This window comes from Chrysemys picta, chromosome 1 (assembly GCF_011386835.1).
Source record: "Chrysemys picta bellii isolate R12L10 chromosome 1, ASM1138683v2, whole genome shotgun sequence".
Lineage (NCBI taxonomy): Eukaryota > Metazoa > Chordata > Testudines > Emydidae > Chrysemys > Chrysemys picta.
Window position 1 is genome coordinate 277,253,499 of NC_088791.1, and position 27,429 is coordinate 277,280,927.

The 27,429-nt window shown below is 39.1% G+C and overlaps 1 protein-coding gene across 2 annotated transcripts; it reads left to right on the plus strand.

Annotated features, from left to right (window-relative positions):
• DIS3 (DIS3 homolog, exosome endoribonuclease and 3'-5' exoribonuclease) lies at positions 1–27,124 on the plus strand. Of its 2 annotated transcripts, XM_005306837.5 has the most exons (21): positions 1–228; positions 1,014–1,171; positions 4,079–4,272; positions 4,382–4,455; positions 5,518–5,685; positions 8,942–9,106; positions 11,826–11,939; positions 12,035–12,172; positions 13,041–13,187; positions 14,591–14,707; positions 16,961–17,062; positions 18,027–18,091; positions 18,182–18,266; positions 18,920–19,047; positions 20,054–20,140; positions 21,364–21,520; positions 22,104–22,318; positions 23,762–23,930; positions 24,514–24,672; positions 25,232–25,354; positions 26,693–27,124. In XM_005306837.5, exons 1-21 carry the CDS (start codon positions 1–3, stop codon positions 26,777–26,779), a joined length of 2,880 nt encoding a protein of 959 aa, XP_005306894.2. In that variant the 3' UTR covers positions 26,780–27,124. The 2 variants fall into 2 exon arrangements, 1 of the variants encoding a protein (XP_005306894.2); XR_010597742.1 differs by lacking the exon at positions 23,762–23,930.
• Positions 27,125–27,429: the final 305 nt, after the last annotated feature.

A 27,429-nucleotide genomic window follows, 5' to 3' on the forward strand; every position in this document is an offset into this window, starting at 1 on the left:
ATGTTGACCTCGCGCACGTTCCTGAAGCGCACGCGGGCGGGTGCGGTGATGAAAGTGGTGCGCGAGCACTACCTGCGCGAGGACATCGCGTGCGGGGCGGCCGCCTGTGAGCAATGCGGGCAACAGCCCGGGGAGCCCCGCCTCGAGGCCCAGCCCAGCGGCGCCGCCAGCAGCCTCTGCCCCGCCCCCCACTACTTGCTGCCGGACACCAACGTCCTGCTGCACCAGGTACCGACCCCCCGGGTGGTGGAGCTGTGCGCGTGGGGCGTAGGACTCACTCAGGAGTCACCAATGTTATGTGCGGCCGTGTGGGTTCCAGGATATTGGAGACAGGCTACCTCACCCATCTTCTCTTTGGAGTCACTCGTCAGGTCCCCAACATTTCGAGATCCGCTCAAACGTCGTGAGACTTAAAACTAAGAAATATTGTTTTCTCTTCGTTGGCCTGGCAGTGTCTGCTTTGCAGTGCACTCTGGCTGTGGTTTCAAGCATTTCCTCACAGCCCCAGGGATATAAACCACCTCTTTCTGAAATCTGAGCTGAATTTCCCTTGTAATCACATGCCTCCAGGAGCTGGGGTTTAAAGAAAAACACCAAATATTATGAGACATGCAATCAAATCAACAGAGTGGCAGCACCACCACCTCCATTGCCTTTGGGATTCCCTGTCCTTTGGGCCAATGCTGAATTTGGCTTCCTTGATTATACTGATTTGGGGGGGCGGGGTCAGGGCTGCTGGTTTTGGGAGCTGAAGTGAATCTCCTCTCTCTACCTACTCAAATTCATGGCTGACAGCTTTTGAAAATCCCAAGGTCTTCAGGCAGGGTCTGGGGACAGCTCCTTGGTGGAAATTCTAGCCCCTTTCTGCTCCCCAGCAGCCAGGGTGGGGCAGGTCTGGGCATCTCATCATTCATTTTATCTTCCGGCGGTCATGTGTTAGGGTTAGGTAAACACTTCAATCTCTGATATCAGTTATAAATAAACAATAACTTGGATTCTTTGTTGTTTCACAGATTGATATACTTGAAGATCCAGTTATTACAAATGTAATTGTGCTTCAGACCGTTTTACAAGAAGTGAGGAAACGGAGTGCACCAGTGTACAAGCGAATTAGAGATGTGATTGCCAATCCTGAAAAACATTTCTATTCCTTCACTAATGAACATCATCGGTAAGGTATAGCTTGGGGTACAGCAAGCTTCAGAATGTACTACATAGGTAACTGGGATACAACTGACATGTTTTGGGGTAATGATGACAGTATGATAACTATAGTAGTAAAATTCAAATGCTTTGAAGTATCATGAACAGACATGAAATGATGCACTTTTAGGGTGGCCAGTTGTGAGACAATTGCAGGTGCTTGAAGAGGAATATGCCTGCAAGTCAAATCCCTTCAGATGCTTCAAAATACATTTACCTCAAAATATCCACACGCACTGGAAAATGATTTTGCATTTAGAAAAATAACTTTTTAATTTAGGAACTAATGAAGCTAAGGGTTTTCATGCATTTGTTGCCAATAATTACATGAATTGGTCTCTTGACAATTAGATTGGTCCCTTGTGATGACTGGATCATTGTGTGAAAAGCTTCATGAATGATTCTCCTGTGTTATAGTTGCTCTTGTTTTACTGGAAGTAGGGTGTAGCTACCTACCCCAAACCACTTTCACCTGCTGCTCTGACTCACTTCTACATACTTGTCCCAAACCTAAATTTTTCAGCACTGTTGCAAAAGACACATGATTTAAAATATTGTGTGTTTATTAAGTAATGTAATAGCAACTTGAACCAAAATTTAATTTTTTTGCTATTGTTTCTTAATCGCAAGCATGTATTAGTTTGCTGGTGTGGAAATTGCTACTGGAACAGATCTCTGGTCTGTCGAGTAGTATCCTATCTCCAGCAGTGGCTTTTAGTAGATTTCTCAAAGGAAGGCAAACCTTCACTGTACTACGCACACTAATGCATCTGGACAATTGTGCATTGTTAAATCATTGGAAAACTTATGAAGGCCTACTTTGGTGGTTTGCTAATGACAGGAAGTATGCAAGATTTGTAACTCTTGTATTTTTGTTGGTGTGTTCTGTTAAGCAGTTACCACCACTCTTGTGGTGATTGCATTTCACTAATGTTCACAAGTGAACATCTTGATATCAGTCTGGATAAAAGACAATATATAAACATAAATTGTCATTAGCCGCAGTCATCTAGGGCTTGATCCAAAGCTCATTGAAATCAATGGAAAGACACTCTCTTTGACTTCAGTAGGCTTTGGATCAATCAGGCCTCTAACTTTTCTGAGGGCTTGTCTACACTACAAAATTAAGTTGACTCAAGTCGACTTACAGTCACTGCAGTAATTGAAGTGGTGGTTGATGTCCACTCTTGCTCCTCCTGTCTGTGGTGCGCGTCCTCACCAGGAGCTCTTCCACCGACTGAAGTGGGGCATTGTGAGACACTGACACTGGAGCCCAGCAGCCCTGGGCTGACAGCCTCAGCTATAAGCATGGGGTGCACAGCACCCTGTCCCCCCCCAAACTGTCAGCTGGGCACTGGGCTCACAGCAGTGGCCCCCCAGCCCCTGCACTGATAGCCGGAGCTGTTAGCCAGGCATTGGACTCATAACTGTGAGCCCAGCCCAGGGGCTGACAGAGCTGTGAACCCACACAGGGCTCAGTTTCACAGCAGGGAGCTACCAGCAATGAAATTGACATTCTTGTCAGGTTCACGGCTGCTATTATTTCACTTTTCAGTTTTGGCTGTCAGCTGGTGGGGGGGCTCCATGAGCCCCCATACCAGGTCTGGCAGTCAAAGCAGTCAGCGCCATGTGGGGCGAATTCCTGGAATCCCCAGGCTACAGGGCTGACAACCCGAGCCAAAATGTGAAATAATAGCAGCTGTGAACCTGACAGGAATGTCAGTTTCATTGCTGGTAGGCTCCCTGCTGTGAAATTGAGCCTTTCCGGCTCACAGCTGGGGCTGTTGCCAGCAGCGGGGGAGGGGAGTCCAGCTGCCGGGGCTGACAGCCAGAAGCCCTGCTCTCCTTTCCTCCACACCCCCAGATCCCTCACCAGGAGGCAGCAGTGGGGGTCTGGGCTATCAGTGCTGGGGGGCGTGGAGGGGACTACACGCTCTCAGCTGTCAGCCCTGCTTGGGGTTGGACAAAAGTCTCTCTCAGGGAAGGTGTACTGAGGTTCTTTGTTTGATCAACAGGCCTAGTGGTATAGTCCTCCAACTCTAGTCTTTCAGTTGCGTGGGTCTCAGCTAGGTCGACTTCCTTGCTGGTAACACCTAGTCAGGCCCAACCTACAGCTGGGGGAGGGGAATCTGGGAGGCAGACCTGGGCCTTCCTGCTCCACAAGGTCACAGCCCAGGACCCTAAAATGTAACAGCCTGGAGTGGCCTAAGTTTGGCCATAGTCACCTCCTAGTCACCTTCTCCTGAGTCTGCCTACCACACCTGATGTGTCCATTTGGAGCATGTCTGCCATTAAGTAAATCTCCTTGGCTTCAAACCCCCAATCTAGGGGCCAATGCAGGTGATCCTCTGGTGTTCCTGCACACAGTGCTTCCTCCTTGGTTATTGTTGAAGGTAAAGGGGTAGGGGCTGCTTTTTCTACTGCTGCAGAGCAGTACTTCTCTCTTTCCCTACCCCTACTGGAGCTCTCTTTAAACTGGGCCTTTCCCCAGGAGCATGTTAGGCATGCCTGAGGGCAAAGTTTTCCTAGCCCAGTACTGCTCCAGACCTTCTCTTTTTCTCAGACTTGGTGTGGGGTCTGTAAACTCCATCACAGAAGATAACTAATTTTGATTTGTTGATGCATGCAAGTAACTTCTATTATTGTTTCTGGAGTGCATTATGTTTGTCCTTGTGTTGTTCAGTTAACTAAATTGATTAAGTCCCTCTGGAGTGTCTCTCATTCCTCCCTAATCTTCAATAATAAGTTCTATGTTGGAAATAGAATTTTCTCACTATTTTTCCTTATCCACCTAACTTTTAGATTGTTGTTTGATGTATTTAAACATCAGTAGCATCATACTTAACCTTGCTTTAGGATTTTCTGTTGATTTCAGAGAAACTTATATAGAACAAGAGCAAGGAGAAACTTCTAATGACCGCAACGATAAAGCCATCCGGGTAGCAGCAAAATGGTATGATGAACACTTGAAGAAAATAAACAATGAGGAGACAATACAAGTTATTTTACTAACAAATGACAGAAAGAATAAAGAGAAGGCTGTGGAAGAGGGGTTAACTGCTTATACATGTAAGTTTATTGATATGAAGTATTTGACTTATTGCTGACATGTAAAAATCCCCGTAGTGTCTTCATATTTATCTTGTAAATAAATAATTTTGTGCCTGTGTTTTTATAGGTGAAGAGTATATAAAGAGCTTGATAGCTAATCCTGATCTTGTAGATCGACTTGCTTGCGTATCTGATGAAGGGGTATGTTTTCTTTTATTTTTTGTTCCAGCTCTTCAAAAGAAATATAAATGGTTTGCAATATGGTAATATTGGTCTTTATGTGCATTCTTAACTTATCACAGTTTAATGACAGTATTGTTTTGCTGCTGCTAGAGAAATAAAATGGGAAATGCTGCTCTGAATGCACTGTTTATGCAGTTATTAGAAAACAGCTACAAGTTACCTGCAGAAATCACAGTTATGGTAGAGAGCTCCTCATTCAGTGTCAGATGAAAACAATATCAGTTGAACAAAAAATGTAGATCCATATCCAGAATAATTGGTGTAAACAAAAATTGCCTAAAACTGGATTGTGGACCAGTTAGCTCTTTGATTGTTCCTGTTATTTTAGAGCTCACATTAATTTAATATTTTTCATAAGCATTTTCTGTAAACATTTTAGTTAATATATGATTTACTTGTATAAACAGTTTAGATATTCCAAATACCTGCATACTCATATAATTAACAATAATTTAATATGGGACAAAATATAGATATTTTCTGATTTATTAAATATATTAGAGTTGATGTGGTTTCCAAGGCTCTCACTTTGCTCAATATTTCTCTTAAAGTTGTGGTTTAGTAAATGCTTTAAATCATCTAATTTGGTTGGGATTTTAAAGGTTTAGGATTTGGCGGGGGGTGAGGGGTTACATGGAACATTGATAAATATTGTCTTGGAAACCAGTTTTCCCTCATACAAACTTGATGCTGTCCTGGTAACCTCTGAACAAATATAAAAGCACTTGACATCCACACAGTATATGGCTATGGTGTGCAGCTGCAGGCAGAAGGAAAGAACTCCCAGTATATGATGCTTCCATGGTCCTTGTACTGCTGTGAAACCTTTTGAGACCGTAATCTACTTCCTGTTAGCAGTAGTCTAACACATTTTATATACTCTTCTTGCTACATAAACAAATGGTTATACCTCTGATTTTTGCACTGGAGTTTGGTAGGCTGAATTTGATGTCAGTGAACTTAGTTTTAGGATAGTTATGAATGCAATGAACCAATTACCAACTTTAACTTTTTTAACAGAAAGAAATAGAAAGTGGAAGGATAATTTTTTCAGAGCATCTTCCCCTTAGCAAATTACAGCAAGGCATAAAATCTGGAATCTACTTTCAAGGAACCTTCAGAGCCAACAGAGATAATTATCTTGAAGCTACAGTATGGGTTCATGGAGATGCTGAAGAGAACAAAGAAGTGAGTTTTTCATTCTATTTCATATTTTGAGAAACATCCAGTGTGTTTTAATGAATAATTTACAGATTTCTAAGGCTTTAGGTAGATGAGCCACATGATCTCTTGATCTTCTGAAATGTTGCTATAATGTCCCTTCACTTAATGAAGGCCCTTTCTCTTAGTTTTTTGTGTTCTACATTAGTTATCTATGTGATGTCATCCCAGTTGTCTTTAACTCAGGTTTTCCCCCCAAGATCTTGGTTTTATAGCACTGTCCGCTGCTTTTTTGTGAGCAGTGTGCATTTTATTTCGGCCATTTTTTTTCCCCTCCAGTTTTCTTTGCCACTAGTCTGACTCTTTGTTAATGGGAAGTGAGAAGATTCTCTATTGACCGATATACAAGTCCACTTATTAAGACCAAGGAAATATGTCTGGAGTACATTCAAATATATATTTTTGCTTATCTTCTTGAGTATTTACTGAAGTTAGTAATCTGGGAATGTAATGTAGTAAAATCTCATTCTGTGTGCAAGTTAGTGATAGAAAGGTAGGAAAGGTGTCATTTGAGTCATTTTAAAAAAAAAAATCTACAAAATCATAATTTCAGTGGTGTCACCCTCTGCGTCGTAGGGAGGACTTGCTGCTTTCTCCCAGCTCCAGGTCCTCCAATTGATGGAAACGTTGATAATATAATGTCTTTGGAAATGGATCAAGTTGGGTATCATTTAAAAGTCTTGTCTGTCACAAACACAGTGATAGCAAACACGACAAACCTAGAATAATTGTGTAAATAAATATATAGTTGAAAGAATTTTTATAAATCAATATTTTTTTAAGTTATACTTTAACACAGAGATGCATTGCTTACATAAAAAGGACATTGATCTTTGGTAATCCTGGGGGAGTTAGCCCTGGCATGTAGGACTGAAAACATTAATTCATCGAGTCATCTCCGTCTAGGGCACCATTGCTAGACAAATTGCCACTCTTGCATATCTCCGTACAAGGCATACTGTTAGCCAAATGTTTGCAGGGTGTTGAGTATCTAGTCTGTGCACACAAGCATTTGATTACCTGAAGGATTGATTCGGGAGTGCATGGTATTTTACACATCACTGGTGTGTGATAAATCCTTCCCCCAAGACCCATCCATGCCCAGTAGGGGAGGTTAGTTTTTGGATGTGCTTGATCATCCTCCAAACCATTCCATTGCTTGATGATTTGCCCTTGCAGAAATCTTGGGTGTAGTGTCTCACAGAGAGCACTAGAACATCTGTGTCTCGTGCAAAAATCCAGAGTTTAGTAGCTCCCCTCTCTCTAGCATTGAGGGCATACAACAGGGATTGGCAACCTTTGGCATGCAGCTCACCAGGGTAAGCACCCTGGCGGGCCGGGCTGGTTTGTTTACCTGACGCGTCCACAGGTTCGGTCGATCGCGGCTCCCACTGGCCGCGGTTCGCCATCCCAGGCCAATGGGGGCGGCGGGAAGTGACAGCCAGCACATCCCCCGGCCCACGCCGCTTCCCGCAACCCCCATTGGCCTGGACCTGCGGATGCGGCAGGTAAACAAACCAGCCCGGGCCACCAGGGTACTTACCCTGGCGAGCCGCGTGCCAAAGGTTGCTGATCCCTGACATACAAAATAACTTTAGTGTCAGCCGCCTTATGCGAGCTACCAAGAAATTCTTCTGAATTGGGTGAGGCAGCAGCTTCGTTACACCATGTGACAACATCAGTTCTTTGAGCAATTCTTTGCATGCTGAAATGTTTTTCATGCAAGATATGCAGTTAACTCATACAAGTATGAGACAGTAGTTTCTTCATCACGACATGGGAGATGTTTGTGGAGTTCAGTGGTTTTGTATTGGACATGTGCAATACCATAGAGTCTCTTCTTTTCTGGTGATATTTTAATTGATTCCTCTGCATACATGTGAAACATGAGGTGGTGTGTTCTATATCTATAATTAGATTTCATCAATCCAGTAACAGATGTGAACTCCGGGATCACTGTTAGTTTTACCATTGAGTCACAGACAGTTCCCTTAGACTCTCCAGTCTATCTTGCCACTCAAGCAAGCTGGATTTAGTGATAAATGGTCACTTACACCAAAAATCACAAAATATTAAGGTTGCTTCCAGTCCCAAGAGACCACTCACTCACCCCAGATCAGTTGGTACCCTAGATCATATACCAAGGACCACTCCTATAGCCAATCCTGTAATAAACTATCTAAAGGTTTATTAAAGTTATTTTACAGAGTAAAGCAAGCAGACATATTCACAATGTGTTACCATCTGTGATTCCTAAAGATGATGGAGATGTGGTAATAATCTGTCCATTCAAAATGTCTTTCTGGGCAGACCCAGGTCAACCCTGGAGAGCTCTGCTTTAGTTTAGTGTCTCTGACCCTGTGAGAGTTCAAACAGCAAAGAGAGATGAATAGTTTTCTTTTGACCCTGTTTTATTTTTTACTTTTGACCTTCCAGTCCATAAGAGGAGCTCCCTTGCATGTAGCATTTCCAAGGTGGGATAAGGCCATTCACCAGTCCTTTGTATTGTGATGTCCTTTTAATGATCCATTTAATTTTGATAGACCTCCTTAATGGGTGGGAGGGACGATTCCCCTGCCTGTGTTCACAAGTTCAGAGCAAACATTTTCAAGGTCATATAGCAAAACTTCTATTTCCTTATAGAATGGGATACAGACCTTAAAGTGAGATTAACATATGTAGCAACTTGCAAACATTTCATAGAGTCTAAACATTAAATACATTCTTACAATAATAATACTTATTATTACAAACATGCTGGTTTGGTTTGCAGCTATGAGTTTGTCAATTCTAGCTAATGCCTACAGACTTGGTCAGAACTGGCACTTAGTTTACCAGTGTCATAAAGGAAACATATGAAAGGTCACATGTGTCTTTTTAATAAAGTTTCTTATACATTTAAGCTAAATTTTAAATCAGTTGAAACAAAGATTAAAAATAAAAGGAGATTGAACTTGGAAAATCCAAGCATTATCTGGGTTAAAATCTGAAAATGTGTGGTTACTGGGAGTGAGAATACTAGAAAAGTATTTTTAGTACTGAAAGAGACCTGGGATGGAAAAAATAGTTATTGATAGCTCTTATATTAGACTGTGTAAGCTCTTTGGGACAGGGACTGCTGCTTCTATTGTATGTGTGTACTACGCCTAACACAATAGGCCCTCTGGGGGACGACTGTAAAATTTTGTAATTTTAATATCTAAAACATTGTTTTCTTAAACAGATAATTATACAAGGACTTACAAATTTAAACCGAGCAGTTCATGAAGATCTAGTAGCTGTGGAACTGTTGGCAAAAGACCAGTGGGTTGCACCATCCTCTGTGGTTTTGCAAGATGAGGGTCAAAATGAAGATGATGATGAAAATGAAGAGGAGAAAGAAAATACTGTATGATATAAATTACAGGTTTCTGATTCAGTCCTATTTGTGCTCCTGTGTTGTCTCCTTTCTTCTCGTTGCCTGGCAACCTGGAGCAAGATCTATTTCAGCTCTTGAAAGATGAATTCAGTAGGTCTAGTCAAAAATTTCCAAAATTTATAGTTTGGACAAATTTATAGTTTTTTTTTTTTCATCCAGTTCTAGTGGTGAGAGATGTGAAATCAGGAATGCCAGTGTAGCCAGGTCGTAGCTGGACTTTCTTGTCGCTCACTCTCTTCTCCATGTGATTTGTATAAAAGTTTCCTTCAAAACTAGATGTATTTTCCAGTTTACCTGCTCCTCTTTTTTTTTTTTTTTTTTTTTTTTAGGGGATGATAATTTATTGATAACTTATCTTAACTTTTTATTCCTATACCAAGAAAGTAAATATTAATGCAGGGATCGGCAACCTTTGGCCCGCGGCCTGCCAGGGTAAGCACCCTGGCAGGCCGGGCCAGTTTGTTTACCTGCCGCATCCATAGGTTCAGCGGATCGCGGCTCCCACTGGCCGCGGTTCACCGTCCCAGGCCAATGGGGGCTGCGGGAAGCGCCACGGGCTGAGGGATGTGCTGGCCACCACTTCCTTCCGCCCCCATTGGCCTGGAGCTGCAAACCGCGGCCAATGGGAGCCGCGATCGGCCAATCCTGCGGACGCGGGAGGTAAACAAACCAGCCAGGCCCACCAGGATGCTTACCCTGACGGACCGCAGGCCAAAGGTTGCCAATCCCTGCATTAATGATACTAGTACTTATCAGCAGTTTAAGCAGGTGGCAATAAAATACCTTACAAAAACATTGGTTATTTAAAACAAAAACCCCACAACAGCCAGGAAATTCACACGTAAGGTTAAATTTCACATGTTGTTTTCAAATATTTATTTATTTTAAATACATAGAAAAGATGCCTGTGCTGTTTAAACACTGCCTTTAGTAATTTCTGAGAGAAATCAGAAATTTCAGCATCCTTTTATTTTTGATTACAAATAACAATTTGTAACAGATTTCTTCTAATCAGTGACCACAAAAACTTGGATGCCTTAATCTTAATTACACAATTGTCCTGCCAACTCCTGCCTTTATTATAGTCCTACAGATGTACTAAATATGCATAGATGTGTAAAAAAGATGCACTGTACAAGTTTCTAATTAGAAAAATAGCACACTGGGGGTGATCAGTCCCTGCTCATAAATGGTCCTGCTCCTGGAATGTATGGAAGGTCTCACGTGATTATCTTCTGATTCCATGCACGAGCCAGTTATTAGACATGGAGCTAGGTCCAGATTACAGCACTTGCATGAAAAGAGCAAAGGTTAAGTGTGATGACAAACCATTAGCCTTCAGTGGGGTCATGTATGTAAGGAACCAGTTATAAAACATTCTGTGGTGCGTATTTGTGATACTCCATTCACAGAAAGAGACAGGAAGATAGTCTTTCTGTGGGGGCGGCGTTAAGATAGTGTGGGCACCTTAATTTCAATATAGTTAATTACCTGTTACATTAACTTTGAATTTCCTGGCTTTTAAATTGTTGTCTTAAAATAAGCACATAGTTCCCCCCCCCGCCTCATTCGCATCCCCAAGTAACGAGAGTCTTTTTTGTTAAGAGGTTTACAGAACAACAAGGGTGGAGGAGAGTAGGGGGATTGTGTGGGCAGCAGAACAAGAGAGCATTACACACTCACTCACTCACACTCTCTCTCTCTCTCTCTCTCTCTCTCACACTCACTGACTCACACTGGGGATAATCAGCTGAACATGAGCTCCCAGTTCGACCTTGTGCCAAAAGAGCTAATGTGATGCTGGGATGAATAAACCGGATAATCTCAAGTAGGGGGAGATAGGTTATTTTACATCTATATTTATCACTGGTGTGTCTACTGCTGGATTACTGTATCTGGTTCTGGTGCCCACAATTCAAGAAGGATGTTGATAAATTAGAGTTCAGAGAAGAGCTATGAGAATGATTAAAGGATTAGAAAACCTGCCTTATGGTGATAGACTTAAAGAGATCAGTTTATTTATCTTAACAAAGAGACGATTAAGGGGTGACTTGATCAGTTATAAGTACATACATGGGGAACAAATATTCAATAATGGGCTCTTTATCTAACAGAGAAAGGTATACCTGATCCAAATGCTGAAAGATTAAGCTAGAAAAATTCAGACTGGAAATAAGGCGTATATTTTTAACAGTGAGAGTAATTAAGCATTGGAACAATTTACCAAAGGTCATGGTGGAGTCTCCATCACTGACCATTTTTAAATCAAGATTGGATGTTTTTCAAAAAGATCTCTAGGGTTATTTTGGGGGCAGTTCTGTGGCCAGTGTTATGCAGGAAGTCAGACTAGATGATCACGTCATCCCTTCTGGCCTTGGAATCTATGGACCTTCTTTGCAGCTTTTTTTTCCTCCACTGTGTTCTCCTTATGTAATATATCTGTAAATTTAGGGTTAAAATCAGTTTAATCTAGATCAAAGCACCTGATGTCACAGCTTGCAGACATTAAAAGTGGTGTAAAGGATATGGGAGGAGGGGAGCGGCATGGTTCTATTTATGATGTCATAATCTAGTTTATGAGCATTACAGTGACTGATAAAATTGTGTCCTTAAAGCATGAGTTAGATTATTTACTATATTCGCTATGTTAAAATCATGAATTCAAATACAGTTTGTGTTTAAATCCTAGCTAAAGTCTTCCATAAACAAGAACATGTTGAGACCATCAGGAAGAGTAGTAGGTATTATAAAAAGAAATTGGAGACCATTTTGTGGCATGCTTTCCAAATCACAGATAAAAGAGGTAAGCAAATACTCTGTTTATTGTAAATGTTTAAAAAAAAAAAAAGAGGAGGGGGAAGGGGAAAAGTTATTTCTCCTCCTTTTCTCTTTCAACAGGCCAGACGGCATTTGTTTACACCAGCGGATCGCAGAATCCCTCGAATTCGAATAGAAACCAGACAAGCTTCCACATTAGAGGGCCAAAGAATTATTGTGGCTATTGATGGTTGGCCCAGAAATTCCAGATATCCTAATGTAAGTTTAAAATAAACATTTCATTAATATGTATCTGAGGATAGTAATTTTTAATCTAATGATCAGAACTATTAGTAGTATTAACCTAGGTAATTTAAAACTTTCTTGTGTTACATGTTTTGAGTACCGTTAGCAATGCTGAGAAAGTTCCCATCATAATTATTTGATTGAATAACATTTGAGGCCACAGCTCTCAAACTGGAGCATCTAAAGTGGCCCCACTTGTTTTCAGAGGTGCGAAGCATCCAGAACTGGTACTTACTTTCAGCTCTTGTATTTAGGCTTTGAAAGGCTGGTCCTAGAGTTTTGAAATGAAATATTTCTGAACTGACTCCAGTGTTTTACTTCTATAAACCAGGGAATGCTGTGTTTTCCTTTTCTTGTACAGTACTGCATACGCTAACCGTACTCAAAAATAATCAACAGGGCTTTTGAGTTAACCTGTGAGAAGCACTTTATGAGACTTTAAAGTGAAAGAAGAACTTCATATTTCTAACAATCTGGGAAACCAAATCAGTATCAAAAGAGTATTATAATCTGAAATATGGAGAGAATATAACTGTGGAGAGAGTACCATCTCTCTCATAAGGAGGCCATTGGGGCTCCAAAGTGGGAAATATGGAGTGGGTAAAAATCTCGGAACTTAAATACCTTTGGCCAGAACAGTTCTTAGGGAATGTGTGCACCACAAAATAAATAAATAAATAAATAAAAATGGATCTCCAAAACAACAAAGTAGTTAAGGGGAGAGTTTACTGTACAGTTTAGCTCAATAACAGCTTAAGATATTGTAGGGTTAAGTATTTGATTGTCAAACAGCCCTGTGTCAAGATGTTACTTAAATATCTCTCTCTCTCATATTTCTTAGGGTCACTTTGTAAAGAATTTAGGAACTGCTGGAGATAAAGAGACTGAGACAGAAGTTCTGCTTCTTGAACATGATGTTCCCCATCAGCCTTTCTCCCAGGCTGTTCTTAGCTTTCTACCAAAAATGCCATGGAGCATTACTGAAGAGGTAAATTTAAAAACACATGTAACAGCGTGGCTGCCACCTGAGCACTCCCTTGTACCACTCTACCTCTGTTGCCCCTTTTCAGGGCTCCTTGTGAGCGCCACACAGTCTTTCTCTCTGTTCAGTAATACCCCTCCTTAGGGACTGGTTTTATTGGCATATGGTTCAAAATAAACACACGCGCACACAAAAATCTACCCCCTGCCTGAAGCTGGGCACAGCTCCTCCTCTCTGAGGTACTGTCTCAAAACGCCCCAAGTGTCATAGGCTTTTCCCTGCTTTAGTAAGCCATTCTCAGCCCCTCCTGGGGTTGACCCTTGATCTCAGGGTCTTTGCTGTAGGATCTTTTCTCACTCTCTGCAGTCTCTGTACTGCTTCTTCCTTTATTAGGGCCAGGTGCTTTCCCTTAAGACCAGTTCAGACTAGGTAGCCAGTCATAGAGTGCACTGGACCATACTCCCTCTTAAAGGGGCCAGTCACTCTATGACAACACCTGTTTTAACTGAGCTCAGTGATTAACACATCTCCTCCTTCAAAACCAGACACAAAATTTCTCTGTCTTGTTGCAAAGGGATCTCAGAGAATAAAGATGGGAGGGGAAGAACTTTTCCAAACCTACTATCTCTTGGGATGAGAATTTTAAAATGTTATTTCTACCTCACTCCACCCTTCATTCCACTAGCAAGAGTTATGCTGTATTAGATTGCTTCAACCGTTCTCCTAAATCTTCAAAGCATATTCAATACAAAACCAACTAGTTAACTTCCTGTTTAATGAGTTCCAAGTACAAGTAAGATTTAACTTAAATGTGGGATATTATTATTTTAGGATTAAAATAATCACTTGTAATCAAGGCACTTTACAAACATTGACTGACCCTTGTATAACCTCTGTGAGGTAGGTGGGTACTATCCTCATTTTACATTCATTATACATATTCATTTGCAACTTTTTTTTAAACTGGGAAACTGAGACAGAGAGGTTATATGATTTCTCCTAAACCACAAAATTTTCCGTGAACTCCAATTCAGCATGGGCTGTGCGAAGGAACAGGAGCCAAGAAATACTGGCTCTGACACTCTGAGGGACTGAGTGTCAGAACCAGTATTTCTTGGCTCCTGGTCCTTTGCTAACTCCATGCTGATTCAGTTCATGAAAAGCTTGTGTCTTTTTTTTCCTTCCGTTTGCCAATAAATAGCAAATGCTTTAAAAATGTCTCTCATAGTTCTTCTGTAGTACCTGTACACCTTGACCTAACTGTATACAGAGAGAAGCTCTTCTAAAACAGAAAGTCAATGTGACCTGTGCTCCTGCTTTTGAAAATCTTACCCCAAAGTACATTCCTCTAATGACATTTTGTAGTTTGGTTTCTACAATGTGTTTGAAAAACTTGTTTAAAATTTCAGGACATGAAATTTAGAGAAGACTTAAGGTATCTGTGTGTATGTAGCGTGGATCCTCCAGGCTGTACTGATATTGATGATGCATTACATTGCAGAGAACTGGAAAATGGAAATCTAGAGGTATTTTGTTCCCTTATTTTCCTATCTATACGTCATTTATTTGTCCTTTTTCCCCCCTCCTTTTTCTCAAACAACAATGTAATGGCAGGAGGAACTGAAATGGGATTTCTTTAATGTGCAGCACTAAAAAATGTTTTTGTCTTCACCAGTTGCAATAATGAAGCCACTGATGTCAGCATGTTAAAATGAAATTTGACTGTGTGGACAAGAAGGATTTTTAAAAATATTTCTTGGGATGAAGTGTCACTTTTCCCATAGAGTCACAAAAAAAGATGTGATTTTTTTTTAAATTTGAAATATGTGCGTGATCTGTAATGTTATGGTCAGCATTTAGAGTAAATGCTGTGTTAGATTGCTTCAGCGAGTCTCTTAGGCCTGGTCTACACTAGAAAATTAAGTAGGTTTAACTGTCAATTGGGTGTGAAAAATCCATATCACTGAATGGCGTTATTAAGCTGACCTAAGTCCTCATGCAGACAGCACTAGGTTGACAGAAGAATTCTTGCGTCAACCTAGCTACCAGCTCTCAGGGAGGTGGATTACTTACTCTGACAAGAGAACACCTCCTGTTGGCATAGGTAGTGTCTACACTTAAAACGCTATGGCAGTGAAGCTACAACAATGCATCTGTGGCATTTGAAGTGGCAGCAAGTCCCTAAAGTGGTTGCTAGTAGGAGACGTTTCTAGGCTGTAAAACATATTTAGCTACAATCCCCAGTTCTCACTCATAATTTTCCCAATAATCCAGCTGTTGGCTTGAAATCTTCCAAGTGTGCTGTCTGCCCAAAGATCTTACGTCTGTGGCTTCCTTTTTTTTTTTTTTTTTAACCCATTCATTTATGTTTGGCTATTCTTTAAATTATGCACAGATTAAATAAATAGTTAATGGAAATTTAGCATGGAATTAAGTCTCACTGAGATCTAGGGCTAGGTGTGAAAAACATTGGTTTTCAGTTAGTAAAGATATGACCATTTGAAATTAGTTGTTTTGAACATGCACAATATAAAGTATTTTAATATTTCCAATGTGTAGTAGTAGGCCCTGATCCTGCATTCAGAACCCCACAGATGGACTCCTGTGAGGTCATTTGTGCTCTGTTTAGCCTTTTTGGTCTCTAGTGCTGATTGCTTTGTAGGGTGAGGGTTATAATACAGATGCATGTACATATGTGTATAGCTTTCCATGTTATCTGAAACTGTGCGCTTATATCCAGGTAGCACAAGTTCACTAGTGAACTCTGGTGTCTATTTAAAAAAAAAAAAAGTGAAATATTAATACTAGTTAACATTAATGTTGAGAAACCAAGCCTGTATTTCAGGAAATTTGAAAAGTTAATTTTTACCACAACGTTGTGCATGCATAGTATTTCCTATTCCTATTTTCCATGTGTTTCCATATATTTCCTATTTTCTGTCTCAAACCTGTAGCCCAGTCTAGGATTCTAAGGGATTTTTACAAAGGTTGGGAAGGTGGGGGTTGTTTTGGGGTTTTTTTGAGTTACTCATAAAACCTCACAGCTAGTTGTATTGTGTGTTTGATATATATTAGCTTGTGATGATAATAGCAGATAATACCAAAATTGTAGGGCTAGCAAACACAGAGGAAGACAAAACCAAATTGCAATTTGGCTTGGAGAGGGAATAGAGCAGTGGGGGCTGCAAGCAACAAGGAGAGTGACCATCCCAATAAATGTAAAGTCTCTCACCTAGACAACAGATTTTCACCCCAATGTTGTATCTACTGTAAACATCACTTTAAAGTGAAATTAAATGAATGTTACTTGTTCGTGTAATCCAGGGATCAGCAACCTTTGGCACGTGGCCCACCAGGGTAAGCACCTGGCGTCTGCAGGTTTGGCCGATCGCGGCTCCCACTGGCCGCGGTGCACCATCCCAGGCCAATGGGGGCTATGGGAAGCGGCGCGGGCTGAGGGGTGTGCTGGCCGCTGCTTCCTGCTGCTCCCATTGGCCTGGAGCTGCGATCTGCTGAATCTGCGGACGCTGCAGGTAAACAAACCGGCCTGGCCCACCAGGGTGCTTACCCTGGCGGACCGCGTGCCAAAGGTTGCCAATCCCTTATGTAATCAATCACAGTAGTTGCTGCAGGGAAATAGGATTGTGAGGAGAGATGAAAAACACAGAGGGTCTTTCATATTGTGAATCTCTGCTTAAAATAATTCAAGAACCTCTGCTTCAATCCATAAAATGCATACAATGTGATATGCTGAAACTCATGTTTTATTTCTTTCAAAGGTTGGTGTACATATTGCAGACGTCAGCCATTTTATTCGACCAGGAAACGCTTTGGACCAAGAGTCAGCAAAAAGAGGGACAACCGTATATCTATGTGAAAAAGTAAATGTTCTTTTCATAGAGCTTTCTTGTTTTGGTGGAATGTTGTTGCTAACATTTTATTTGGAGGAGATGGAGACATATCATTATCTCCAAGCTGAACAAAAGGGAGGCCTTTAGACTGCACTTTATTTGGATAACTTGTTAAAGTAAACACACATTGTATCAGGAGTCAGCCAACAGAGCAGGACTGTAGATCATTCTAAAGGTTCACTCTAAATCACAATAAGAAATACATCACTTTAGAAGTATGTTGCATACACTGTATTTCCCAAATAGCAGGATTAATACCCTGACTCTAGGGTATTAATCTCATTGTAATTTGCAGATCACTGTTAAAGATCAGAGTTCTAGTCCCTTCACTTACTGGTCATCAGTCAGCCAGAGTAAAGCTGACATAGTAATTGGTAGTTACAGCAGAACAATTGGCACAAATACGGAATCCTAAAGTAAATACAGTGATGTGGCATTCATAGGCAACAAGATAGTCAAAGCTGTGGAGTCTGCTCAATTGAATATAGTAACTAATCTGATTGGCTTTTCTCATTGCAGAATCTCTTGTAGCCTACAGAGGCTTCATCTCACAGATGTCTGTGCCCAATTCAGCTCCATCTGTTTTGTCCTGCTTGGAGCGGTATATTTCTTATGGACCACCGTTTCTTTTCAATAATAGCTACTGTAGAAAGAGCTGTTACAAAAACTGACACCTGTTAGATCTCACCCAGAAGCAATACGTTTCTTCTGAAGTTGTGTATTCCTTTTTCTTATAAATCTGAAAAACTATTTTATATTTTTCATGATGAGATTAATGCCAGGTGGAAGAGCCATTTAATAAAAGCTTAGAACCAATATTTTCTTGCTGTTAAATATTTTATTGTCATATGATTTGAGATGGAAAGAAGCCTCTAACTTATTTAGGTAAAACTGTATGTATTGCTAAATAGTTTGTTTATCCCTTGTCTTACAGAGGATTGATATGGTTCCAGAGTTGCTTAGCTCCAATTTATGCTCCTTGAGATCTAACGTGGACAGGTATTTGTACCTAATCCATATTTAGATCTTGTCCAAGTAGCTCCAGATGTTTTTTCCATGTTTTTAACTTTGGTTGATTCTTTTTTTTAGGTTTGCATTTTCATGTATATGGGAAATGAACCACAATGCTGAAATTTTAAAAACCAGATTTACCAAGAGTGTTATTAATTCCAAGGTTAGTTATGTGTATTAAAATATTATTTTAATGCTTATAAAAACAACCTGGATAAACTGTACTGGAAACTGAATGTCCTAAGGACTCAATATATAGGAGTTTTTCCTTCTTTTCATTACTCCTTAAAGTTTTTATTTCATTTTATAATTAGAAAATGACTTCATTTAAAAAGTCAAAATAAATGCCTTGCCTGAATCAACATGTTAAAGCAAATAAACAAGGGGTTATATTTCTCTTCCTATACTTTTTGGCCTGATATACGTTCATAAATGTACGTAAATAATGGGCCTGATTTTCAGATGTGTCAAGCACCCATAACTCCTTGTACAATCAATGGGAGCTGCAAGTGGCCAGCACATCTGAAAAACTGGGCTAACACATGTCTCTGAGACATTAAAAAGTACAGTGTAAAAGCCAAATTGTGTACATCTGTATATGTGTTTTCTGTTGTTAGTCTCAAAACACTTGAGGATGATGAGGTAAATTCAGTGTTGAGTGGTAGTCTTTGGGATTATGATTTCCTTGTTTGTGCTGGTTTTCAGCATACTTTGACAATGAACTGTGGCTTGTATTTCCAACAGAGGGAAGAACATTTTGCTGTTCAATACTCAGTTGTATGTGGTATTGTCACATTGTTTGTTTTTCTTTTCAAGGCATCCCTTACATACGCTGAAGCACAGATGAGAATTGATTCCACAAGCATGAAAGATGATATTACTACTAGTTTGCGTGGACTAAATAAATTAGCAAAAATTCTGAAGAAGAGAAGAATTGATAATGGGTAAATTTGTTCAAATTGGTTTTAATGTCATGGTCTCATCTGTTTAGTTGTTTTAAATCTGTCCAACTATATCATGCCGCTTGGTGTTAGTCTGCACCAGCCAATATAACATTTCAAAGATCAGTGTTAGATTGCCATTATAAAGTAATATAGACTGTATACAAGGTAGTTATTTTAAGTTCTCCAACTATATTTAACCTTTTAATTTTCTTTTGTAAGTTTGCGATAGATATTTGTAATAAGGTTTGTATAGCAAGCCAATTATATTTTAAAGTATAGCCACTTTGCAAAACTTACTGTTTAGTCTTGTTTTTGAGTTAAAGGAATGCCAGAAAGTTTCTATAGTGTGGAGGGAGACCACTTAAAGAATTGAGGTTCTAACTAAAACTGAAACAACCTGAGCTGTAGCAGAACTGCTAGGTATCATTTGAAATACTTTAACGTACAAGAAACCTATAAAGGAGGGTTTTTTGTTTCCAGCTTTCATCTTACAATATTCAGTCATCTCAAGTAGGTGCGTATTTAGGAATGTTAACTTTCCTTTATCCCTGCAAGAGGAATATGTGTATACTTCAAGCTGAGGGTGTAATTCCCAGTTTGAGGAGACATACTTGTGTTAGCTTGCCACAGTAGGAGACATTAGCTGCCCCGACTATGTACTAGCATCTCTGATGGCACACACTTGGGGCTGCTAACCCCTTCCACTGCTGTAGCTACATCCTATCTTTAGCACACTAGCACGAGTATGTCTCCTTGAGTTGGAAATCACACCCCTAGATTGAAGTGTAGACATACCCATAGAAGTACAGTAAAATTTTGGTTTGGGAATTCAGGGGCTGATCCTCAGAGATGCCAAGCACCCCTAACTCCTGTTAATAGAAATGAGTTGCACTTGCTTGACTTATATCACAGTCAAGCAGTGTAATTGTTCAGATTACTTAAACTGAGCCTTCCAGTACTTTTTGCTGTAATACGTGATTATTTTGTTCTGTTTATTGTCTTTCAGGGCTTTAACACTTTCCTCACCCGAAGTTCGTTTCCATATAGATAGTGAAACTCATGATCCTATTGATTTGCAGACGAAAGAGCTTAAGTATGTGTTATGGGTTTCTGGTGGAGGAGTTGTTTTGTTTATTGAATAGTGCATTTGTAGAGTCCACTTAAGTTTGGTCAGTTAATCCTAGATGATTGTCTGATTTCTATGAATTTCCTAATAAGTCTATGAAGAATGTAAATCAGGGAGGGTCCCTAGTAATATTTCAAATTTATATCTTACTTTTTTACTAACTTAAAACAAAATTTTCAAATCCTGAGTGTCTAACGTTAGTGTTAATGTCAGGCTCAGCACTCCCTCTCAATCTCTTGTGGGGCTACCTAACAGTTGACGAACAAAGATAAGAGCTCAGTTCACTAGCTGAAAGGCAGCAAGCAGGGGAATGAGAGGGTAGAGTCCAGCTTCCATGCTGCACATACAGGAAGCAAATGGAGAATCGCTTCCCCAGAATCCTGGAGCACGTGGAGATGAGGCAGAGGGATCCCTACCAGCTCCCTCCTGGTGATGAGGACAAACACTGCCTGTTGAAAACAGTGGACCTGAAGTTTGGGGGCCAAGGGAGGACAGCGCATGGGGTGGGGCACACTGGGAGACAGAGATCTGAGCAGACACACAGCATTTATATGCATGCACAATGATCTCGAGACACTTTATGTTAATGTAGGACATACTGCTACCAAGGGACTTCTGGGAAGAAGAGAACCAAGCTTCTCTGTGTAGCCAGCTCTTTGTTTTCCCTTTAAGCCCAGCCCAACTTTTGAGTCAAATTTTTGTTTGGACTCCATTAGATCCTCTCAACTTTATTTTGCATAGGTGCACATATGTGCAGATGAGTTCTTTTATGTATAGTGTGCTTTAATATTAGAACAATTATATTAAGAAAATGTAAAGTGGCTCATCCAGCGATTTCCCTTCTGAATTAAGTGCTGAATAAATCAATGCCATGCTGATCTGATTTACAGACTTTTTATTGTGATTTTTCTCCCCATTCTTCCCCCCAGATAAACTGTAGGATTGATTTTAGCGTAACTTTTTGCTTCTGTCTCTACCTCCTTTTTGGACCTGTGTAAATATATAGGTTTGTCTTTACATATTTTAAAATTTTGTCTACTTATGTTTGTATAAATGTTCTAAATTGCTAGTTTACTAGGCTCAGTTTTAGAATCTTGTCAGAGATAGTAAAAAAACGTCTTTATTGAATGCTTAAGCAAATCAAAAATTTAAATACTCTTCTAACAGTGCAAAATGTTTCCTGTTGACAGAGAAACTAATTCCATGGTTGAAGAGTTTATGTTGCTTGCCAATATCTCCGTAGCAAAAAAAATTCATGAGGAATTCTCAGAATACGCCTTGCTCCGGAAACACCCGGCTCCTCCTCCATCAAATTATGACATCCTTGTGAAGGCAGCGAAGTCCAAGGTAAGTTTTTAACATTTTAGAATAAAATAATTCTAAATAAAGGCCTATTCTTTGTTTTTCTGCTGTGTAGACCTTTCTTTCTAATGGGCCACTTAAATTCCAAGCTTGCATTTCTACCCATTATTTTGTGTATTGAGTTCCGTTTTGTGTATTGTGTTCCGGAGAGCGGCAGCTGCTGGTTGGGCACCCAGCTCTGAAGGCAGCGCTGCCGCCTGCAGCAGGGGAGAAGTAGGGATGGCAATACCATACTATGTCACCCTTCTCTGCTGATGCTGACGGCGCTGCTGCCTTCAGAGCTGGGCGCCCGGCCAGCAGCCACTGCTCTCTCCTCTGCCTTCAGAGTGGGGTGGCCAAAGAGCAGCGGCTGCTGGCTGAGGGTTGGGGGGGTATCGTAAACTACTACAGACACAAAGAAGGGGGGCACAATCAAATAACTTTGAGAATCACTGAGGTACAGTATGTGGGGCAGCACGTACCTGATAAGTTTGGAAGTGCTGAGATGATGCTATTAAATTCCTGCATATGGCTTTGAAAATGTTTAAGGATTTGACAATAATATAACTCTGGCCTTTTTTTCTTACAGAATTTGGAAATTAAGACTGATTCAGCAAAGGCTCTAGCTGACACTTTAGACAAAGCTGAATCTCCTGAATTCCCATATCTAAATACACTGTTGCGAATCTTGGCCACTCGCTGCATGATGCAAGCTGTCTACTTTTGCTCTGGAATGGATAATGATTTTCATCACTATGGCTTAGCATCACCTATTTATACACATTTTACTTCACCTATCAGAAGGTAATTTACTTTATGGAACTTACAAAGGGAAAAAAACGAGAGTGATGAATGCATTAAAACTACTTTTCATACTGTATCGTGCCTCATAATTAACAAAATTTCATGGTAGTTCTTTTGATTTATATTTGAAAAGGATGACTTGTGCAGTGCTCCTGTAATCTTGGTCTGACTCCTCTATTCCTAGGTTTGCTGTAACTCTTTTCCATGACATCAGGCTCAGTATTCTGATTTCAGTCATGCATTCCATAAAATAGGACTATTTCTGTATTTTTAAGTGGAAAGCAATATATCCTTAATATATGATTCTGTTGTATAAAAGCACATTTTTAAATCTCCATTTAGGATGAGACATGCCAAACAGAACCTGCAGCAGAATCTGGCTAATCATTACCATGTAGGAGCTCTGCTACAGAATTTGAGTGTAAAATATTTTAGGAGGGATTAATTTACATATATAAAACGTAGTCTTAATTTAACATTAACTTAGTAAATAACATCACATCTGTACGTTACACGGGGAAGCAAGTAACTTACTATTGGCTTAAGTGAGAATATGATGTGAAAACCAACTGTGCATGTAAAGGGTAATTCCAATGTACATGTTTTAAAATAGGGCTTATTTTTACAATTTCCCTGACATACAGGTGGATCTAAGTTTTATGGAAACTACCTGTGCTTATCTTTACTCCCTAGATGTATATTTAAGGCAAATGTGTTGTATATAAATAATTGAAATTCCTATGGAACACATGTTTATAACTGTTGATAAATTGTAGAGCTGTTAAAAGTCCAAGAATAATATGTCAGTAGCCAAACGGGATATCTTTTTTGAGTTAAGCAAAAGTTATTGTCCTACTATAGTTTCATACATAATCGAGTTCAATTATGCTCTGAAAATTGTTAAAAATTGCATTGGCATGCCACACTGAATCAATAATTCTATATTTAAATTTGCTCAATTGACAAGGGAAAAAAACTCAACTGCCAGTGTGCAAACTCCCCCTTGAATTTGAAAGTCTGTGTTTCTGGTTTACACATAACTAATAATAAAAAGTCTGCAGGTGGAACATAGTAAAGAATTATGTTGTTGATGTAGAAATCAGAAAGTAATCTTGCATCACCGTGCTGGCTCTGCAGCAGATTTTTTTTGTCACTAAAATAAGCAAATATAATCTTGAATTCACACAGGGAACAGTTCTGTTCAGTAAAGTGATGTCCTTTTTATAGAGTTGCTAATTGACCTTTTATAGAGTTGCTTATTGACTGCGCACAACCATAACACCAGTTCAATAAAGTTCCTTGTCTCGGATAAACTTTTAAAAAAAAAAACTTGAGTAATTTCATTCATATAAATAAAATGAGATTCAGAAACTTCCAAAAAATGAGTACATTCTGATATGTTGGCTCAGACTTCTGTTAGTGATTTTTATCTCATCCGCGCAGGTACGCTGATATAATAGTACATCGACTATTGGCAGTGGCTATAAGCGCAGACAGTACTTACCCAGAACTTACAGATAAACATAAACTAGCAGACCTGTGTAAAAATCTCAACTACCGACATAAAATGGCTCAGTACGCACAAAGAGCATCAGTTGCATTCCATACCCAGGTAAGTAGTTTTGAGATGGGGTCATGCTTTTCAAACTGTAGGAAAGAGTGAACATTTGTAATAAGAACTACATCTCTGTAGGTAATATTTTGGTGTACTGTGCAGGGCAATAACATACAAGTCAAGTCTGAAGCATGTAAGGAATGATTAAGGGCCTTGAGTATAGTCTCTGGAAAAGAGAAGTTTTCAACATTAGAGTTCTGCTTCTAAAGAACATCTTAATTTTATCTAGTATAATAAAGGACTCCCTGGTACTACTTTTGTTTTTAAAAATACCATATCTACTACTGTAATGTGTTTTTTAAAAGTTTATAAATAATACATTTTAAATTTAAAATACCTTGACATTGAGCCCAGGATTATCTGAACCCCACTACAGCAGCTAAATAGCAAAAAGTTATGAACTATAGCCAGATACTTTAATACATTAATTACAATGTCCGAATGAATAGTATGAACATGCTTTACTTGTGATTGTTTGATAATTGTCTTCATAACAAGCCATTATAATATTAGTTTTTAGTAAATCTTTTCATTGCCTAAACATTTGTTTTTATCCACATGATTCATCTCTCTCTTACAGTTGTTCTTCAAAAACAAAGGAGTAGTGAATGAAGAGGCTTATATTTTATTTGTAAGAAAGAATGCAATTGTGGTTCTAATCCCCAAATATGGCTTAGAAGGTACTGTCTTCTTTGAAGAAAAAGACAAACCAAAGCCAAACCTCAATTACAATGATGAGGTACAATATTTAAGGGGATTTTATTCTTATTTTGGTTTTTCATTTGATAATGGGGCACAATCTAAAAGCAGTATTCCGGTAGTTAGATGCAGGGAATTGGCATAAGAGATTGTATACTTAAAATTATAAACTAATCAGTAGTAACAGCAATTCATCTTCATACTCCGTGTGTGCAAGTTTTTAAATACAGAAGGTTGAGGGAGAACAGCATTCATTAATTCTTAATGAAATCCAGCTATAGCATAGTTTATTTGAACTCACTTTTTTTTTTTTTTTTTTTTAATTTAGTTGATACTTTGGACAGTCAGTGTTCTCTCTTAATTAGCATATTTTTAGGCTTGTCTTTAAGAAATATTAAAATCACAGGGAAACTTCTTTGATGCATGTAGTTTGTGTGAGCATTAGGAGTTTTGAATGGTGCCTGTTATAAACTGGGAAAATATATAGTTGGTAGCAAAAATAAGAGATCTAAGATGTTGGGGATGAATTGTAAACCTCAAGTATTTAGATATAAAATTCCATGTTGAAAAAAACAGTTAAAAATATTGACACATTCCAGGTACCTTCGCTTACAGTGGGAAACACAACATTTTATACATTTGACAAGGTTAAAGTGAACATCATGTTAGATGCTTCCAACATCCAACACCAGAAAATTCGTATGGCGCTGGTAGAACCCAAGGTAAGGCACATGCTTTACAATGCAAAGCAACATATAATTCAGTTGTCTTAAAACTATTGCGTAGTAAACTTCATATTTAACTTTTAAAAAGCCATTATTTCTTTTTATTAGGAGATTGCGGTAACACAAGTCACATCTGCTTTTAACAAAAACAAATCTGACTTCAGTGACATTGGTTTTGTTTTGGTTTTTTTAAAACAGTGGCTTCTACATGCTGCAGGAGCCATATATTTTTAAAATGAAGATATTTAAGAAGAAGGGGTTCTAAAGTAAATTTCACTTCCACAAAGTACCTTTTCCCACCAGTGGAAATTCCATTACTCAGGCTAGCTGACAAATTTTACATGACAGGAGCTCTGAAACAACCTTGTGTATTTGCATTCAGCTATTAACAATTTTTAGAGATTTAAGTAATAAATAGTAGGCAAATGTGAATTAAAAACAATATAAGTAAATGTTAATTGGAGTCTTTTTCCATTCCTGAGTGTATATAATCATTTATGTTTTGGATTATTTTAAGAAAACGATGAATCTGTTTCTAAAATATTAGATTATCCTGATCTTTGAACTCTGCCAATACAAGACTTTATTTATAATTACTTTTAGTCCTAGTCTTTATCCTTGTTCTTAATAATTTCCACTGGAGGGTATGCTTGTGTTCATTTTGGATAAAATGTGGTTTGCAGGGTGCTTATACATAGGAAGCATGCTGTGGCTCACCCCCCCCCCCCCGGAACATTCTAGAGAAAGGCCAGGGGGAGGAGGGGTGAGCTCAGCATGTGGAGTGGAGAACTATGAGCATGTGATGAACAAATCCATATATGGAAAGGTTAAATTTGATTGGTTAGAGGTTTGTGTTATGTAACTTATTATGTAAGTGCCATGTGCTATAAAATAACAATGGGAGGGGCTCCTTGCTGGAGGGACTCTGCCTGATTTTTGTACCAGGGGCTCTCCCTTTGTGCACATTGAATAAAGCCTTGTTGAATTGAATCAAATCGAATCGCATTGCGTCGCATCTAATTGAAGTCCCTTGCTTCTGCCCAGCATCTGACTTCTTGGGAACCACAAAATCCCAACACCACCTCACTTTGCATTGTGATTTGCTGTAGCAACATCATGACATTTATATGGTGACTTAGACTTTATCTTGATACCTACTGTCAGAGACACTCATTTCACTGAAATGTCAAATGAGGTCTGCATACATACTTGCATGTAACGTTTGTTAATTGTTTTAGAGCCATCTCCTCTCCATTATTGATATTTTTGACAAGAAAGCAAAAACTAAATGTTTGCTTTAACCTTCTTCTGATATTTTTTCTCCCTTTGCGATAGATACTGGGAAGTGATGTTCCAAATCAGACTACAGAGCTGAGTACTAACAGTGAACCAGGGAAAAAGAAGAAGAAGCTGAAAAAATAGCTGCATTCAAGCATCTAATAAATAATTCAAGTGTTACCTATTTTGTATTTTGTTTGAAGAGGAAATTTGTAAATTCTGAGATTTCATACAACTTTTAAATTTACTTTTAAAAGATATTTTTTAATAATTTTAAAACTATTTGCATTTTTATTTCATCTCTTGCGCACCCAAGTGTTTGTAATAGTTTTTAAAACAAATATTTCAATGTTTTCATCTTGCAGGTGAAAATAAATACTCATGTAAAATGAAGGAACAGCAGCAGTTCATTATTGTACCAGAAGTGGGAAATCAAAGGACAGTGACTTGTAGCAATTTGATAAAGTAAATTATTGTACTGTAAGCAAATCTTAGTTTCTGTTTTCTTAATCACTTGGTCCTCTGAATATTACTTCTAATATTTCTGATCGCGTTGGTAGAGTATTGGTACAGTTCAATGCAGGAGAAGTCTGCAGAAGTACAAGGTCTAAATTACGCTGTTACAGTTACACCAATGCAACAATCTTACACTTTCAAATTGAAATGTTTTTACTGTCCAGTAACAGGAGAGGATTGAAAGATTCTTTAAACAAAGTTGAGTGGTATTTTTGGAAAATCCTCACTTTCAAGATCAGGATTTCCCTGATTAGTGTGGCCGAAAAGGTTGAGAAAAA

Coding starts and splice junctions, on each gene's coding strand:
- DIS3 (XM_005306837.5), top strand. CDS start 1: ATGTTGACCTCGCGCACGTTCCTGAAGCGCACGCGGGCGGGTGCGGTG. Junction 229..1,013: donor CCAACGTCCTGCTGCACCAG/GTACCGACCCCC, acceptor GTTGTTTCACAG/ATTGATATACTTGAAGATCC. Junction 23,931..24,513: donor CAGTTGCATTCCATACCCAG/GTAAGTAGTTTT, acceptor TCTCTCTTACAG/TTGTTCTTCAAAAACAAAGG.